General features: G+C 44.5%; 1 protein-coding gene across 18 annotated transcripts in view; it reads right to left on the minus strand.

Annotated features, from left to right (window-relative positions):
- Positions 1 to 18543, minus strand: part of map2 (microtubule-associated protein 2) — a 136448-nt gene that overhangs the window by 13629 nt on the left and 104276 nt on the right. For 10 of the 18 annotated variants that reach the window (XM_045707558.1, XM_045707552.1, XM_045707551.1 and 7 more), the window contains 7 exons: positions 14261 to 14322; positions 11353 to 11427; positions 11009 to 11156; positions 10803 to 10859; positions 10042 to 10217; positions 8252 to 8398; positions 4091 to 4183 (listed from right to left, as the gene is read on the minus strand). In XM_045707558.1, coding sequence (XP_045563514.1) covers positions 4091 to 4183; positions 8252 to 8398; positions 10042 to 10217; positions 10803 to 10859; positions 11009 to 11156; positions 11353 to 11427; positions 14261 to 14322 — 758 coding nt within the window. The remainder of the gene's footprint in view (positions 1 to 4090; positions 4184 to 8251; positions 8399 to 10041; positions 10218 to 10802; positions 10860 to 11008; positions 11157 to 11352; positions 11428 to 14260; positions 14323 to 18543) is intronic. The other 8 variants (XM_045707556.1, XM_045707554.1, XM_045707550.1 and 5 more) reach the window with 7 other exon arrangements.

Below are 18543 nucleotides of genomic sequence, written 5' to 3' on the forward strand. Positions count from 1 at the left end.
GACTCATTGCGAGCTCACAGAACAGGGCTCCGGGCAGCCGAGCGGAAATGGAGGAAAACTAGCCTCCCTGCGGACCTGGCATCTTTTCACTCCCTCCTCTCTACATTTTCTTCCTCTGTTTCTGCTGCTAAAGCCACTTTCTACCACTCTAAATTCCAAGCATCTGCCTCAAACCCTAGGGAGCTCTTTGCCACCTTCTCCTCCCTCCTGAATCCTCCTCCCCCTCCCCCCTCCTCCCTCTCTGCGGATGACTTTGTCAACCATTTTGAAAAGAAGGTTGATGACATTCGATCCTCATTTGTTAAGTCAAACGACACCGCTGGTCCTGCTTACGTCGCCCTACCCTATGCTTTGACCTCTTTCTCCCCTCTCTCTCCAGATGAAATCTTGCGACTTGTGATGGCCGGCCGCCCAACAACCTGCCCACTTGACCCTATCCCCTCCTCTCTTCTCCAGACCATTTCCGGAGACCTTCTCCCCTACCTCACCTCACTCATCAACTCATCCTTGACCGCTGGCTACGTCCCTTCCGTCTTCAAGAGAGCGAGAGTTGCACCCCTTCTCAAAAAACCTACACTCGATCCCTCCGATGTCAACAACTACAGACCAGTATCCCTTCTTTCTTTTCTCTCCAAAACTCTTGAGCGTGCCGTCCTTGGCCAGCTCTCTTGCTATCTCTCTCAGAATGACCTTCTTGATCCAAATCAGTCAGGTTTCAAGACTGGCCATTCAACTGAGACCGCTCTTCTCTGTGTCACGGAGGCTCTCCGCACTGCTAAAGCTAACTCTCTCTCCTCTGCTCTCATCCTTCTAGACCTATCTGCTGCCTTTGATACTGTGAACCATCAGATCCTCCTTTCCACCCTCTCCGAGTTGAGCATCTCCGGCGCGGCTCACTATTGGATGGCGTCCTATCTGACAGGTCGCTCCTACCAGGTGGCGTGGCGAGAATCCGTCTCCGCACCACGTGCTCTCTCCACTGGTGTCCCCCAGGGCTCAGTTCTAGGCCCTCTCCTATTCTTGCTATACACCAAGTCACTTGGCTCTGTCATATCCTCACATGGTCTCTCCTATCATTGCTACGCAGACGACACACAATTAATCTTCTCTTTTCCCCCTTCTGATAACCAGGTGGCGAATCGCATCTCTGCATGTCTGGCAGACATATCAGTGTGGATGACGGATCACAACCTCAAGCTGAACCTCGGCAAGACGGAGCTGCTCTTCCTCCCGGGGAAGGACTGCCCGTTCCATGATCTCGCCATCACGGTTGACAACTCCATTGTGTCCTCCTCCCAGAGTGCTAAGAGCCTTGGCGTGACCCTGGACAACACCCTGTCGTTCTCAGCTAACATCAAGGCGGTGACCCGATCCTGTAGGTTCATGCTCTACAACATTCGCAGAGTACGACCCTGCCTTACACAGGAAGAGGCGCAGGTCCTAATCCAGGCACTTGTCATCTCCCGTCTGGATTACTGCAACTCGCTGCTGGCGGGGCTCCCTGCCTGTGCCATTAAACCCTTACAACTCATCCAGAACGCCGCAGCCCGTCTGGTGTTCAACCTTCCCAAGTTCTCTCACGTCACCCCGCTCCTCCGCACACTCCACTGGCTTCCAGTTGAAGCTCACATCTGCTACAAGACCATGGTGCTTGCCTACGGAGCTGTGAGGGGAACGGCACCTCCGTACCTTCAGGCTCTGATCAGTCCCTACACCCAAAGAAGGGCACTGCGTTCATCCACCTCTGGCCTGCTCGCCTCCCTACCTCTGCGGAAGCACAGTTCCCGCTCAGCCCAGTCAAAACTGTTCGTTGCTCTGGCACCCCAATGGTGGAACAAGCTCCCTCACGACGCCAGGACAGCGGAGTAAATCACCACCTTCCGGAGACACCTGAAACCCCACGTCTTTAAGGAATACCTGGGATAGGATAAAGTAATCCTTCTACAACCCCCCCCCAAAAGATATAGATGTACTATTGTAAAGTGGTTGTTCCACTGGACATCATAAGGTGAATGCACCAACTTGTAAGTCGCTCTGGATAAGAGCGTCTGCCAAATGACGTAAATGTAAATGTAAAATATCAGCCAAGAGAGACCTGTTTGTCTCTCACTGATGGCCATGACACTTTGTGTTTGCTTTCTTTATGTAACCACGGTGACCTTTGAGCTTTGTGTCTACAGCTGAGCTAGTCTGATCCTCAGGGAAAGCTAGCTAGTGTAAACATATTGTAGATATACAGTACAGTGAATAGAATAGGAAAAAAGCCCCTGAGAGCACAGCAATTGACTTAAATGGGGATGGATCCATTCTAGTGAATCTAATTCTATGAGCGTAATGTAACATCCCCTGACATGCTGTAAGTACTGTATGCCTGTCAGCAGGGAGACAAGGTGCTGAATCTGCCACGATTACTCAGACTGTCTGTTCCAAACAGAGACTGTGCCTGCTCTGCAACCCAAATGGCACCATATTCCCTATATAGTACACTACTTTTGACCAGAGTCCTATGGGTCCTGGTCAGATGTAGTGTACTATTTAGGGAATAGGGTGATGTTTGGGATGCATCAAAATTGGCTAAGGCACAGGATTTCTTTCTAAAACAGTCACCGTTTTTGAGCTGGGCCTGCTATAGCTGCAAGGAGACAAAGCAAGTTTGATTGCGACACAAACATGAAATAGCAGGATTGGTCGGGCTGCGGAGTACAAAACATCTTAAGACATTTACAACATTTATAACATGTATCACGCTAGACATGCAGCGAGTGGGGAAGAGAACCGAAAGGAAAGTCAGAGGCCAGCAGATTGTCAAGAGAGGAAGAGAAACAGTGAGCAGTGGATTGAAGCAGCGAGAAAGAAAGAAAAAGTTCGAGAGAGCAGAGGAAGAGTGAGATAGGCAACGAGGTAATCTGGTTGGCGGTCACAGCTGGAGCTTCATAGAAAAACAGCAAACAAGTAGAAAACATTTTTCCTCCCATTGCATTTCTCTCACCACAATACAAACATTTGGATATATCCTCTCATGTTGTACTTCTCTATATACCATGTATGCTAATAACACACATCCTTATACATATGCATATTCTCTACAGGCCTACGCCACTTTAAGGCCAATACTGTGAAGTTTTAATACTTCTCTAGGTTTGAATATTCCATATTGCATTCCATCTCATAACAGGTACAGAGAGGTACAAATAATTGTTGGATTCTGAGCACAAGTAGGTGGACTCTGCATGGAAGATTGATGCACAAGTGTTGATGATACTGCATCAACACCCTCATTGTTGCATGTGAATATATATATACATCCATCACTAGAGTGGGTATATATTACAACTGAATGACGAAGTGGAGACTTCAGTTTTGATCATCAGGCTGTTCAGATAAGATACTGAACCATACAGGGAAAAGTGCTCAGGAAAGGGATTCAGTGATTTGTGTAGTTTTAGTCTTGTGCACATAACAATGGAACTGTACTCCCATGACAGTAGCTAGCTAGCTAGTAGTAGCTAGACAGTAGCTAGATAGATTTGTTTCTGGGTTCAGAGATAAATGGAACTGAGTCTACAGTTTGCTTTTCAAGGGAGAGACCAGGAGAGATCTTCACTCACAGTCAAATTGGAGAGTTCTGTAAATATACCAAGGTGGGAGTTGGTACATCTCAGCGCTAACTGCATTGTAGATTTGGTTCTGGGTCTAAAAAGTATTTTTTGTTGTCGGACCCCAGTAAGACTAGCTGTCTCTATTGGCGTCGGCTAATGGGGATCCTAATAGAAGTTAACATCAATGTAGAGGACAGAAGACCAGATTGAGCATGTAAGCAGACAGGCTGATCTAGGACTATGGGCTGGGGTTGGAGAGAAGGATAGGAGCAGTGGTGGAGGCAGGGTTTGAATTATACAATGACATGATATTACAATTTTCTTGATATTTCAATTATTATGGGGAGGACCCTGATTTATTAAGGGCTGCCCAGTCTCCCCCACCCCCCTGTAATTGGAACACTGGCTGAGGGTGGCGGTGAGTTTGGACTAACTAGGCCAGAGAGAGGAGAAGGGAGAGTGGGAACAGAACGGTAGGTACAGGTACATACATTGCCTCCACGAGGAGAATGCTTCATGTTATCCTTGGATCCACATTTTGACTGTACGTGACTGAAGTCCAGCTTCTTGTTTAAAATCTGAATCTAGAGGAAATACAGAGATATAATGTGGCTATTTAGGTGGGGATGAGGATGGATGCTTAGCTTATTCTATGTCATGGAAGAGATGTATAGGCACAACATGAAGAGAACAGATATGTATGAAGAGATGTATAGGCACAACATGAAGAGAACAGATATGTATGAAGGCAGGATAACTGTTGATGACGATCAGAGGAGTGCTGAATGGAGATTCAATAGAGGGTTACATGTTTTATAGCAGGGATCATCAACTAGATTCAGATGCAAATTGACCACAAGAAGCCAAATGAGATACAGTATAATAAAAACATAATCATTTCAAACCTTGCTTACATTTGTATACGATCACATACAGTATATCTATCCGTATGCATGGGAATACTTTGGAACAGATTCCAAAAATGTAAATCAATTGGAGCTGATTTGCTGATGTTTTTACAGTATTTTATGCCCCCCTCAAAATAGATCAAATCACCTGCGGTTGAAATTCGGCCAGCGGGCTGCCGGTTGGGGAACCCTGCATTATAGTGATGATATGTCAGTAGATACAGCATGTAGGTGGAGTTCATGACCCTTTCTATCATTCCATATAGGGGTGGTGGAATAGGGCATTAGCCCTTTGATACACCAACAAATAGAAAAGTACTCTGAAATGAACTCTGGGTCCAAGAAGGACTTCACTTCCTACCAAGATTTGGCATGTGTTTGTATCTTGTGTGTGACAGAGTGTGTGTGAGGGGATAAGAAGGGGCTTGGTAGACGGAGGTAATGTATACTAGTGGGTCGTTTTCTGGCATGTGGGCCCATGTCACCCCGTGTTCAGCAGACAGACATAAGATGAGAGAGACCAGGCATAGGAGCGATCTCCATATCAAATCAAATCACATTTTATTTGTCACATGAACCGAATACAACAGGTGTAGACCTTACAGTGAAATGCTTACTTACAAGCCCTTAACCAACAATGCAGTTTAAAAAAAAAAAAATAAAATAAGAAATAAAAATAACTAAAGAGCAGCGATAAAATAACAATAGCGAGGCTATATACAGGGGGTACCAGTACAGAGGGAGTCACTGTACTCTATATGGGATACTGTAGATCTGCTACTGGTACTGGCTTGATTGGAAGAACTGTATAGGTTCTGCTATGCTACATGACTGTATATGTATCAGGGTCTACTGAAGTATCCTGTAAGTGTGCATCCCAAATGGCACTCTATACCCTATATAGTGCACTACGTTTGACCAGGGTCCATAGGGCTCCATATAGTGCATTACTTTGACCAGGGTCCAAAGTAGTGCACTATATAGGGAACAGGGTGCCATTTGGGACACAGCCTAAGTGTGTAGCCCAGGGATGGGCAACTTTGATGGGGGTGGGGGCCACAAAAAATCTGAACTCATCATGAGGGGCTGAAGTGGCTTGCGGGTCTCTGTATCCACATCCCATACCCATCCCTGGTGTAGACCTACACGGAAAGTGGGAACAGTGCCTACATGTGGTGGAGATAACTAGAGCCAGGATGGGGTGACAGGTTGACAGACAGAAGTCATTGGTGCTCTCTAGAAGGTCTGAATCCTCATAAAAACAGTCCTGTGAAAGGGGATGGAGTCCTGACAGAGTAATGGGTCTCTGTAATGGATGATGAGGAGAATGGTGACATAAACACTCTCCAAGGCCGAAGAGGTGGGAGACCTCGTCTGCGTCCCAAATGGAACCCTATTTCCTATATAGTGCACTACATTTGACCCGGGCCCATAGCGCTCTGGTCAAAACTACTGCCCTACCTTTCCACAGAACATACTGAATGAAGATGGAAGGCTGCAGGATCCACAACCCTGAGCTTAGTACTAAAGAGGAACAGACATTGTATGATGCACAACCCTGAGAAATACTTATACATTATAGCAGTGGTCACCAACCCGTCGATCGCTATCAACTGGTCGATCTCAAAGACATTCCTAGTTGATCACCAAACATTTCTGTAAAAAACCCAACGATAAAGCCTTGCATTCCTATTTTTTTTTATTTGTCTCATGCTGTTAGAGGTAGGTGCAACCAATTCAGCCTCCCTCGCTGGGTAGGCAAAGTGTTCCCATTTTGAACCATTACATGTGTCTGAAGGTACAAACTCTGCCTTCCCGGCGGGCCCGGATAGCGAATCAAGTGCACTATAGGCCTACCCCTGGCCAATCAGATGGCTCAGATTACCGTGTCTGCAGTAACGTTGCAGGCACAAAAGAAAGCTACAGCAAAGTTAATACAATGAGATTTCACAACGTTTAAAACCATGACTAGAGAGAGACTGTCAACGAATACAGCAAAGTTAACACAATGAGATTTCACAACGTTTAAAACCATGACCAGAGAGAGACTGTCAACGAATACAGCAAAGAGATGCTGTTTTTATGAGTGAGTTCATGTTTAAGTTCTTAGTCAGCACTGTCAACACCTTTTATTTAACTCTTTTATTACCATAAAATGTGCGTTCTTCCTATTTCCACTTGCGATACAACCAGCACTGCAGCTGTAATGATAGGCTTGCATTATTATTATTAGCGGCTTGGGTCTTTTTTAACATTGAGGAATACTGTTTCTGTTAATAGGAAAAACAACATGAATTTGTGCATGAGGCAGAAATAATGCGGTGCGACTCGAGTTTTGTCATTAGCTGGAAGACAGAGTCCCTTTTTGGTCAGTGTTAGCAGAGGAAAGGGAGAGCGTAGGAATGTTCAGAGCTGCTCTCTCCCTCCGTTGAGACTGACCTTAAAAGCCCAGTAAAATAAAAATAAAATGATTTAAATGTATGCTCACTCAGCTGTGCCTCACAAGTAATACAAAAACGATCTATTATCGGTTTGATCATATTATTGTCTACCTCAAATTGTGAAATATTTTTTTTTTTAAATGGTCCTAACATTGGCAGGGCGATTCAACCAAATCCAATATGCGGTGTTAATATATTGGGCCTATAGCCTACTGCATAAACCTCATAGTACTGTTTTTAATAGGTTCATGTTGCGTAGGCTTACATTTAAGTCATGTTAAAACAAATCTGAGCGGTAGATCTCGACTTGCATTTTGACTCAGAAAGTGATCTTGAATCAGAGAAGGTTGGTGACCACTGCACTATAGCCTCCTACTAAAGCAGCAATGGCCACACAAACATAACAGACTCCCTCACACAAGACGACACACTTGAGATAAGATGGAGAACACGTCAGCAGACAGGAGGAAGCCCACAGCCAGTGTCGGCGATTAAAGATTTTCAAGTGCTTTTCAAGGGAATAGAGTGTCATTTTGGATGCAGACACAGAGGTTGGGAAATGGCAGCATAGCAGCCTTGCCAACCCCGTGCCCAGACAGTCACCACAGGTTGTTGTCACTTCCTGTTGGAACCCCTATCAGAGACACATGCAGCCAGCCAGTCACCAGGGAGTTGAGTCTAGTTTGCCAGCGGTTGTGGGAAGACACTACCCAGGGGTGTAAGCATTGTTTGGGCTGAGCCCGTATGGGAGGCAAGAGAGGTAGAGGTGTTCCAGAATATTCTCTAGCGTCGATGGTGAGCTACAGAGGGATATTACAGAGAAAATGCCACAAGCACTGATCTTCCAAGAAGATTCACACTGTGTAGGTCTTCCTTCATCACAACAATGTCCTTTTCCCATCTCGCCCATCTGAAAAGCTCAGCTGCTACTCCAAAATGAGGTGTTTTTCTCATTGCCCTCCTTTTAAAACCCAGCAAACAACGACCAGACAGACAAACTGAGGGAGGGAGGACAGAGCTACAGTAACAATGGAGCGACAGACTATAAACATGGAGAGGGACACAAAAGACAGGGAGAGGAAGGGACTGAGGAGAGTGGAACAGGGGATAAAAGCCTGGGAGGAAAGTCTGAAAAAAGGAACCAGCAGCTACAGCATTAGTCAAATACAAAACAAGACTGAGGTAGAAAGAGAGGCAGAAACAGAGCATAAAGAGGTAAAAAGAAGGGAGGATAAATAAGGGACTGAAGGAAAGAGAGTAAGGGAGGAGGGGGTATAGTAGAAACCCATGGACAATCACTAACCTGTCCCCCCTTGGGCTGGTAATTGATGTTGTCTGTGGAGCCGATCTTAGACTTGACATTCTTGAGGTCTGGCAGGGGCTGGTTGAGGACGCGGAGCTGTTTGGGGGTGGTGGCGGGGGACTTGGGAGGGGTGCGGAGCAGAGCCACCTTGAATAAATGAATTGCCAAAAGTTGAATTGATACCATGATATACTAAGGTTTCATTTGGAAAAAAGATTAGCTAATCTCAATATGATCTCCTGAATAAATAAAGGATAAATCCATAAAATACAATTATATACAGTGCATTCGGAAAGTATTACAGCCTTACTCTAAAATGTATTAAATAAATGTTCCTCATCAATCTACACACAATACCCCATAATGACAAAGTGAAAACAAGTTTTAATACATTTTTGCAAATGTATTAAAAATATAAAACCGAAAAACCTTAATTTCAGTGGTATTCAGACCCTTTGCAATGCGACTCGAAATTGAGCTCAGGTGCATCCTGTTTCCTTTGATCATCCTTGAGATGTTTCTATAACTTGATTGGAGTCCACCTGAGGTAAATTCAATTGATTGGACATTATTTGGAAAGATGCACACATGTCTACAGTTGACAGTGCATGTAAGAGCAAAAGCCAAGCCATGAGGTCAAAGGAATTGTCCGTAGACCTCCGAGATAGGATTGTGTCAAGGCACAGATCTGGGGAAGGGTACCAGAAAATTCCTGCAGCATTAAAGATCCCCAATAACACAGTGGCCTCAATCATTCTTAAATGAAGAAGTTTGGAACCACCAAAACTCGTCCTATAGCTGGCCGCCTGGCCAAACTAAGCAATCGGGGGAGAAGGGCCTTGGTCAGGGAGGTGCCCAATAACTCGCTGGTCACTCTGACAGAGCTCCAGAGTTCCTCTGTGGAGATGGGAGAACCTTCCAGAAGGACAAACATCTCTGCAGCACTCTGCGGCACAGCCTTAATAGTAGAGTGAACAGACGGATGCCACTTCTCAGTAAAAGACACAACAGCCCGCTTGGAGTTTGCCAAGAGGAAGCTAAAGGACTCTGACTATGAGAAACAATTCTCTAGTCTGATGAAACGAAGATTGAACTCTTTGGCCTGAAGGCCAAGCGTCACGTCTGGAGGAAACCTGGCACCATCCCTATGGTGTAGCATGGTGGTGGCATTATCATGCTGTGGGGATGTTTTTCAGGAGTGGCTTCGGGACAAGGCACTGAATGTCCTTGAATGGCCCAGCCAGAGCCCAGACTTGAACCCGATCGAACATCTCTGGAGAAGCTGTACAGCGACGCTCCCCATCCAACATAACAGAGCTTGAGAGAATCTGCAGAAGAATGGAAGAAACTCCCCAAATACAGATGTGCCAAGCTTGTAGTGTCATACCCAAGAAGACTCAAGGCTGTAATCGCTGCCAAAGGTGCTTAAACAATGTACTGAGTAAAGGGTCTGAATACTTATGTAAATGTGATATTTCTGTTTTTTATTTTTATTTAATACATTTGCAAACATTTCTACAAAACTTTTTTTTGCTCGGTCATTATGGGGTGTTGTGTGTAGATTGATGAGGGGGAAAAACGATTTAATCAATTTTAGAATAAGGCTGTAATGTAACAAAATGTGTAAAAAGTCAAGGGGTCTGAATACTTTCCGAAAGCACTGTATTCGTCTAATTTAAAACACGTATAGAGTAGCTGCCTCAGCTGAGTACAGTATAACAGCATTGATTCCTGGTCAAAAGTAGTGCACTGCATAAGGAAAAGTGTGCCATTTGGGACGCACACTGTACCTTCTTCTCCTGCAGCAGGCTGAGTGAACGTGGTGTGCCAGGGGTTCGAGGGGTCCCAGGTGTGCGGCAGGAGTAGCTGTAGCTGGGAGGGGTTCCAGGGGTGATGGCTGTGGACCCTGGGGTGCGGGGTGTGGTGGGGCCGCTGCACAGCGAGCGGGAACGCATTGACTGTGTGCCTGGGTGTGGGGGAGGTCATAGAAAGGTAACAGAGGTCATACAGAAAGGTTACACAAAGGTCAATCAGAGGTTGGGCATCTCTCACCATTACTCTAGCCTGGTCCCAGATCTATATGTGCAGTCTTGCCATTTTCTGTTGTCTCTGGTCCATATGAGTTGGCAAGACAGAACAAACAGATCTGGTACCAGGCTAACATTACTCCACCAAAGTATTTAAGTTAGTCAGATGAAGAATGGCTCAAAACACACACAAACGGGATGAAACAGTGTAGTTACTAGAATGAAAGACGTAAATGAAGCCCAAACTATAGGCTTGAACGACTTGATTACTAACTACTAAGGATGAGACAGAGATGTGATCTTGAACACACAGAGAGACTGAGATGAACTGGGTGAGACATTGCAGGACTAGGTGAGATACTGCAGGACTATGTAAGAGACACTAGGACTAGGTGAGACACTGCAGGACAAGGTGAGACTGGATGACAAGGTGAGACTGGATGAGAATGGAAGTGAATCCAGTTGAAATAGGGGACAGAGTGAGACAGGGATGAGACTAGATGGGATTGAGAGTTCCTCTCTACCTGTCCAACTAGGGGCGCGTCCTGTCCGATGCTCTGCCCTGACCTCTGTACGGAACGCTAGAGGAGAGCAGGAGCGGAAGAGGATTAAACAGAGGAGAGAGAGAGATAGAGCGAGAGAAAGATCAAGAGAAAAATCAAGAGCGAGAGAGAAAGAGGCTAAGCGAGAGAGACCGGGAGAAAGAGAGAAACCAGGAGAAGGGACTTACACGTAGGTCTGCGGGGTGCGGTGGAGCCAGAGCTGGTGATTGAGGTGGAGCTCTCCTCCTGGTCGTGTGGGTGGTGGTGGGTACGCCGGCTCAGGATAGAGGCAGGCCGCGGCAGGGATGACCTCTTTGGGCTCTGAGAACCACCATCCTGTCACATACAAACAAACACACGCACACACACAGGAAGGCAAACAGGCACAGAAACAGGCACCCAAACACACACATTTAGCTTAGTACTGTAGTTACAGAAGTGCACAAGTCTGAAAATGCCCCAGCTTTAGCCTGGGTATTAATTTACAGATGTGAGATCAGTTGATCAGTTCAGGGCCATATGCTAACCTTACCACGTCTATCAGTCTGTGTAGTGTTGGGGAGTCACGAGGCCCGACCGAGGAGGGACGGTGCCTATCAAGCTCCACCTCCACCAGGAAGTTATTTTTATTGTGGGAGGAGAAAGAGGAGATAAGGCGAGGGGGCAGGAGGGTGGCCGCTCATATTTTACAGGTGGGGATCTTTGTCAGTGGTGGCGAGTGAGAGATGGGGGAGAGATGGGTAGATGCGGGTGAGAGATGGGGAGAGATGGGGAAGATACGAGTGAGAGACGGGGGAGAGATGGGGGAGATACGGGTGAGAGATGGAGGAGAGATGGGGAGATACGGGGGAGAGATGGGGGAGATACGGGTGAGAGACGGGGGAGATACAGGGAAAGATGGATTCGAGATGAGTGAGAGATGGGTGAGAAACAGACAGAGTGCAAACCAAACCACAAGTAAACAAGGATAAAAACAATGACAGTGGAACCAAAGATGACTGTACTGAACATCATTTCCTCAGCAACTGTACAAACAGATATATATATATATATACAGCACCAGTCAAAAGTTTGGACACACCTACTCATTCAAGGGTTGTTCTTTATTTTACTATTTTCTACATTGTAGAATAATACTGGAGACACTATGAAATAACACATATGGAATCATGTAGTAACCAAAAAAGTGTTAAACAAATCAAAATATATTCTCTCAACCAGCTTCATAAGGAGTGCTTTTCCAACAGTCTTGAAGGAGTTCCAACAAATGCTGAGCACTTGTTTGCTGCTTTTCCTTCACTCTGCGGTCCAACTCATCCCAAACCATCTCAATTGGGTTGAGGTTGGGTGATTGTGGAGGCCAGGTCATCTGATGCAGCACTCCATCACTCTCCTTGGTTGAAAAACAAATGATAATCGCATTAAGCACAAACCAGATGGGATGGCGTATTGCTGCAGAATGCTGTGGTAGCCATGCTGGTTAAATGTGCCTTGAATTCTCAATAAATCACTGACAGTGTCACCAGCAAAGCTGCCCCACACCATCACACATCCTCTTCCATGCTTCATGGTGGCAACCACACATGCGGAGATCATCCGTTCACCTATTCTGCGTCTCACAGACACGACAGTTGGAACCAAAAATCTCACATTTGGACTCATCAGACCAAAGGACAGATTTTCACCGGTCTAATCCCCATTGCTTGTGTTCTCCAAGTCTCTTATTATTATTGGTGTCCTTTTAGTAGTGGTTTCTTTGCAGCAATTCGACCATGAAGGCCTGATTCACGCAGTCTCATCTGAGCAGTTGATGTTGAGATGTGTCTGTTACATGAAGTCTGTAATGCATTTATTTGGGCTGCAATCTGAGGTGCAGTTAACACTAATGAACTTATCCTCGGCAGCAAGAGGTAACTCTGGGTCTTCCTTTCCTGTGGCGGTTGTCATGAGAGCTGGTTTCATCATAGCGCTTGATGGTTTTTGCGACTGCACTTGAAGAAACTTTCAAAGTTCTTGAAATGTTCCGTATTGACTGACCTTCATGTCTTAAAGGAATGATGGACTGTCACTTCTCTTTGCTTATTTGAGATGTTCTTGCCATAATATGGACATGGCCTTTACCAAATAGGGCTATCTTCTGTACACCACCCCTACCTTGTCACACAACTGATTGGCTCAAACGCGAAAGAAATCCCACAAATTAACTTTTAACAAGGCACACCTATTAATTGAAATGCATTCTAGGTGACTACCTCATGAATCTGGTTGAGAGAATGCCAAGAGTGTGCAAAGCTGTCATCAAGGCAAAGGGTGGCTTCTTCGAAGAATCTCAAATATAAAATATATTTTGTTTTACATTGTTTTGGTTACTACATGATTCCATATGTGTTCTTTCATGGTTTTGATCTCTTCACTATTATTCAACAATGTAGAAAATAGTAAAAATAAAGAAAAACCCTGGAATGAGTAGGTGTGTCCAAACTTTTGACTGGTACTGTTTAAATATAGCCAATTGTCTTTGGGTTCTGGTTCCATAATATAATCACAGAATACAGTGTGCATGCATATGTGTGTGTGTGTGTGTGTGTGTGTGTGTGTGTGTGTGTGTGTGTGTGTGTGTGTGTGTGTGTGTGTGTGTCTGTGTCTGTGTCTGTGTCTGTGTGTCTGTGTGTGGATAGCTAGTGTGGGCAGAGAATCCCAGGCCACACTATACAGAGCATAACTGAACAGTACTGGGAGATGTGGCATTTAAAGCGCTGTGCCAGGCTGTGCTGTCTTTATTATTCTAAAAGAATGACTGTTATTATGTGGAGGAGTGACTGGCAGTCACGACCACAGATAATGAATGATAATTACGGCCCAAATGCATCCCAAATGGCACCCTATTCTCTATATAGTGCACTACCTTAGACCACCACTGAATGATGATTACATCTCGGAGGGAAGAGAACAGAAACACTTCTATGTTTATCTGGCCTGGATGTTTAGTCCACTGTGACATAACCATCAGGGTGGATGGACATGCAGCTAAACAGGCCAAAGGGGATTCATTAAAAGGGGGACAGGAGAGAGAAAGGATTTATGTTAGTTGATGTTAAGTGATTTTTTTGCATAGAGGGATAAAATTATGAGTTAAAATGGACAGGAAATTAGCTTCAGGCAGGGAAGCAGGTTTAAGCTGGTAAGAGGGACTTATTTCTGACACTGTATCCAGAGTGTGTTTTTTAGTGCGCTCGGTAGGTAGGAAACAGAGGGAAAACGAGGAGATAGCCTACTACCTGAACTTGACCAATACTACAAAATCAACTTGTTTACCATTTCAAAAGGTTTTGCTACAGTGTGTCCTATTGAACATGACCCTGCACTGGTGACTTGTATTCTGTCATGTAAATGGAAATTAAGTTATTGTATCGCATTGTGACGCAGTGTGTCGTACTTACTGAGGCTCTGTCCCGAGACTGTCTAGCAACACTGAGGGGCCGACGACCCTCTGGTACGCCCACTGAAAGGAAGAGGAGTGAGGAGGAGAAGAAGAGGAGAGACAGAGAGAGAATGAGAGAAGGAGAGAGAGGGAGAAATAGAAAAGAGAAGGAGAGGACAATAGTGAGGAAGAGAGGAAGAGAGAGAAAGAGAGGAGAAAGGAGAGCGAGAGAGAAAGACAGAGTGTATAGTTAGACATGATTTAAACATTAGGACAGATTGACAGAAACACAAAAACACTCTCCCACACACACAACAGCTGTGGCTGAAGCACGCCACCCACTCTACAGTCTACCAGCACAGTCTAACTGACAAGTACTGGGCTAACAGTTACCCCTCTTCTGTAAACAACTACAGCAAACTTTAAATCTAGCCCTAACTGGGTTACAGTATTGTATAATTATATGGTATTACTGTATACTATGAGGGAATTGGCTGAGATCCTATTTGAGCTGCTAGAGAAAAGCTCTGTTCTCCAATGCTTTAGCAGAAAATCATACAGAATAGAGCATTTTGGATTACATACAGTAAGTGCACCCGTCCATCCCACCCCCTGAACAATTTCATTGGGGCAATGCAGCAATTTAGAGGGTTTACATTGAACATAGTCTATCTATCATACACAGTTACTAGAGAGCTTCTGCAGAATAATATTGCAGAATAATAGTGAAGACATCAACACTTTGAAATAACACATATGGAATTATGGTGTAATCAAAAAAGTGTTAAATATATCAAAATATATTTTATATTTGAGATTCTTCAAAGTAGCCACCCTTTGCCTTGATGACAACTTTGCACACTCTTGGCATTCTCTCAACCAGCTTCATAAGGTAGTCACCTGGAATGCATTTCAATTAACAGATGTGCCTTGTGAAAAGTTAATTTGTGGAATTTCTTTCCTTCTTAATGCATTTGAGCCAATCAGTTGTGTTGTGACAAGGTAGGGGTGGTATACAGAATATAGCCCTATTTGGTAAAGACCAGGTCCATATTATGGCAAGAACAACTCAAAGAAGCAAAGAGAAATGACAGTCCATCATTACTTTAAGACATGAAGGTCAGTCAATCCAGAAAATGTCAAGAACATTTAAAGCTTCTTGAAGTGCAGTCGCAAAAATCATCAAGCGCTATGATGAAACTAGCTTTCATGAGGACCGCCACAGGAAAGGAAGACCCAGAGTTACCTCTGCTGCAGAGGACAAGTTCATTAGAGTTAACTGCAACTCAGATTGAAGCCCAAATAAATGCTTCACCGAGTCAAGTAACAGACACATCTCAACATCAACTGAATCAGGCTTTCATGGTCGAATTGCTGCAAAGAAACAGCTACTAAAGGACACCAATAAGAAGAAGAGACTTGAAGAACACGAGCAATGGGGATTAGACTGGTGGAAATCTGTCCTTTGGTCTGATGAGTCCAAATTTGAGATTTTTGGTTCCAACCGCCATGTCTTTGTGAGATGCAGAGTAGGTGAATTGGATGATCTCCGCATGTGTGGTTCCCACCGTAAAGCATGGAGGAGGAGGTTTGATGGTGTGGGGGTGCTTTGCTGGTGACACTGTCAGTGATTTATTTAGAATTCAAGGCACACTTAACCAGCATGGCTACCACAGCATTCTGCAGAGATACGCCATCCCATCTGGTTTGCGCTTAGTGGGACTATCATTTGTTTTTCAACAGGACAATGACCCAAAACACATCTCCATGCTGTGTGAGGGCTATTTGACCAAGAAGCAGAGTGACGGAGTGCAGCTTCCGATGACCTGGCCTCCACAATCACCCGACCTCAACCTAGCTGAGATGGTTTGAGATGAGTTGGACCGCAGAGTGAAGGAAAAGCAGCAAACAAGTGCTCAGCATATGTTGGAACTCCTTCAAGACTGTTGGAAAAGCATTCCTCATGAAGCTGGTTGAGAGAATGCAAAGAGTGTGTAAAGCTGTCATCACGGCAAAGGGTGGCTACGTCGAAGAATCTAAAATATATTTTTATTTGTTTATCACTTTTTTGGTTACTACATGATTCCATATGTGTTTTTTCATAGTTTTGATGTATTCACCAGTATTCTACAATGTAGAAAATAGGAAAGAAAAGAAAAACCCTTGAATGAGTAGGTGTGTCCAAACCTTTGACTGGTACTGTATATCTACAGAGCATTCGGAAAGTATTCAGACCCCTTAACATTTTCCACTTTTTTTTTTACATTACAGTCTTATTCTAAAATAGATTTTTTTTAAATCTCATCATTCTACACACAATACCCAATAATGGCAATGCAAAAACAGTTTTTTAGATTTGTTTGCAAATGTATTAAATATAAAAAACGGGAATAACTTATTACATAAGTATTCAGACCCTTTGTTATGAGAATCGAAACTGAGCTCAGGTGCATCCTGTTTCCATTGATCGTCCTTGAGATGTTTCTATAACTCGATTGGAGTCCACCTGTGGTAAATGTAATTAATTTTACATGATTTGGAAAGGCACACACCTGTCTATATAAGGTCCCACGGTTGACAGTGCATGTCGGAGCAAAAACCAAGCCATGAGGTCAAATGAATTTTCCATAGAGCTCTGAGACAGGATTGTGTCGAGGCACAGATCTGGGGAAGGGTAAAAAAAAATGTCTGCAGCATTGAAGGTCCCAGAGAACACAGTGACCTCCATCATTCTTAAATAGAAGAAGTTTGGAACAACCAAGACTCTTCCTAGAGCTGGCCGCCCGGGCCAAACTAAGCAATCAGGGGAGAAGGGCCTTGGTCAGGGAGGTGACCAAGAACCCTCTGACAGGGCTACAGAGTTCCTCTGTGGTGATGGGAGAAGCTTCCAGAAGGACAACCATCTCTGCACCACTCTGACAATCAGGACTTTATGGTAGAGTGGCCAGATGGAAGCCACTCCTCAGTAAAAGGCACCGTTTGCCAATAGTTACCTAAAGGACTTAGACCGTGAGAAACAAGATACTCTGGCCTGATGAAATCCAGATTGAACTCTTTGGCCTGAATGGCAAATGTCACATCTGGAGGAAACCTGTCACCATCCCTACAGTGAAGCATGGTGGTGGCAGCGTCCTGCTGTGGGGATGGTTTTCAGCAGCAGGGACTGGGAGACTAGTCAGGGTCGAGGGAAAGATGAACGGAGCAAACTACAGAGAGATCCTTGATGAAAACCTGCGCTAGAGTGCTCAGGACCTCATACTGGGGCTAAGGTTCACCTTCCAACAGGACAACAACCCTAACCACACAGCCAAAACAATGCAGGAGTGGATTTGGGACAAGTTTCTGAATGTCCTTGAGTGGCCCAGCCGGAGCCCGGGACTTGAACCCGATCAAACATCTCTGGAGAGACCTGAAAATAGCTGTGCAGCAACGCTCCCCATGCAACCTGACAGAGCTGGAGAGGATATGCAGAGAAGAACGGGAGAAACTACCTAAAAACAGCTTGTAGCTCATACCCAAGAAGTCTTGCGGCTGTAATCACTGCCAAAGGTGCTTCAACGAACTACTGAGTAAAGGGAATACCGATGTAAATGTGATATTTCAGTTGTTGTTTTTTTTACAAATTTGCAAACATTTCTAAAAACCTGTTTTTGCTTTGTCATTATGTTGTAAGGTGTGTAGAATGATGAGGGGGGAAAAAAACGATTTAATCCATTTTAGAATAAGGTTCTAACAAAATGTGGGAAAAAAATCAAGGGGTCTGAATACTTTCCAAATGCACTGTATATTGTGGAAACTCACTCTGTCAGATGAGGTAAACCAGTATCTGTCTCCTTACAGCAAGCGGAGCCAAACTACCAGTTGCTTGGCAACTACTTCCTGAATGACACTTCATTCCATTTATAGCAAACTACTTTTGACCAGAGTCCTATGGGCCCTGGTCAAAAGTAGTGCACTACATAGGGAATAGGGTGCAATTTGGGACTAATATCCTGATCTGGGGAAATGCAGTGAAAACCTATTAATTGCACTGTAGTTCTTTCACAGCTGTAGTTCTTTCAAAGCAAACAACCAAAAATTATACAGGTTAAAGAGACACAGATTGAGTTAATAAGTGAGATGGTGAGAGATGGATAACTGGTGGTATATACAGAGAGAAAATAAAAAGTATTGCAGGCACACATAACTCTGAAGCAGTATCATTGACCAAACCATCTCCAACAAAAAAGGAACCAAGAATGAACATGGAAGCTGAGGAGAACAAAAATACATAAAAAAAAATCACAAATAATAAAATAAATG

The sequence above is a fragment of the Salmo salar genome, chromosome ssa25 (assembly GCF_905237065.1).
Source record: "Salmo salar chromosome ssa25, Ssal_v3.1, whole genome shotgun sequence".
NCBI lineage: Eukaryota > Metazoa > Chordata > Actinopteri > Salmoniformes > Salmonidae > Salmo > Salmo salar.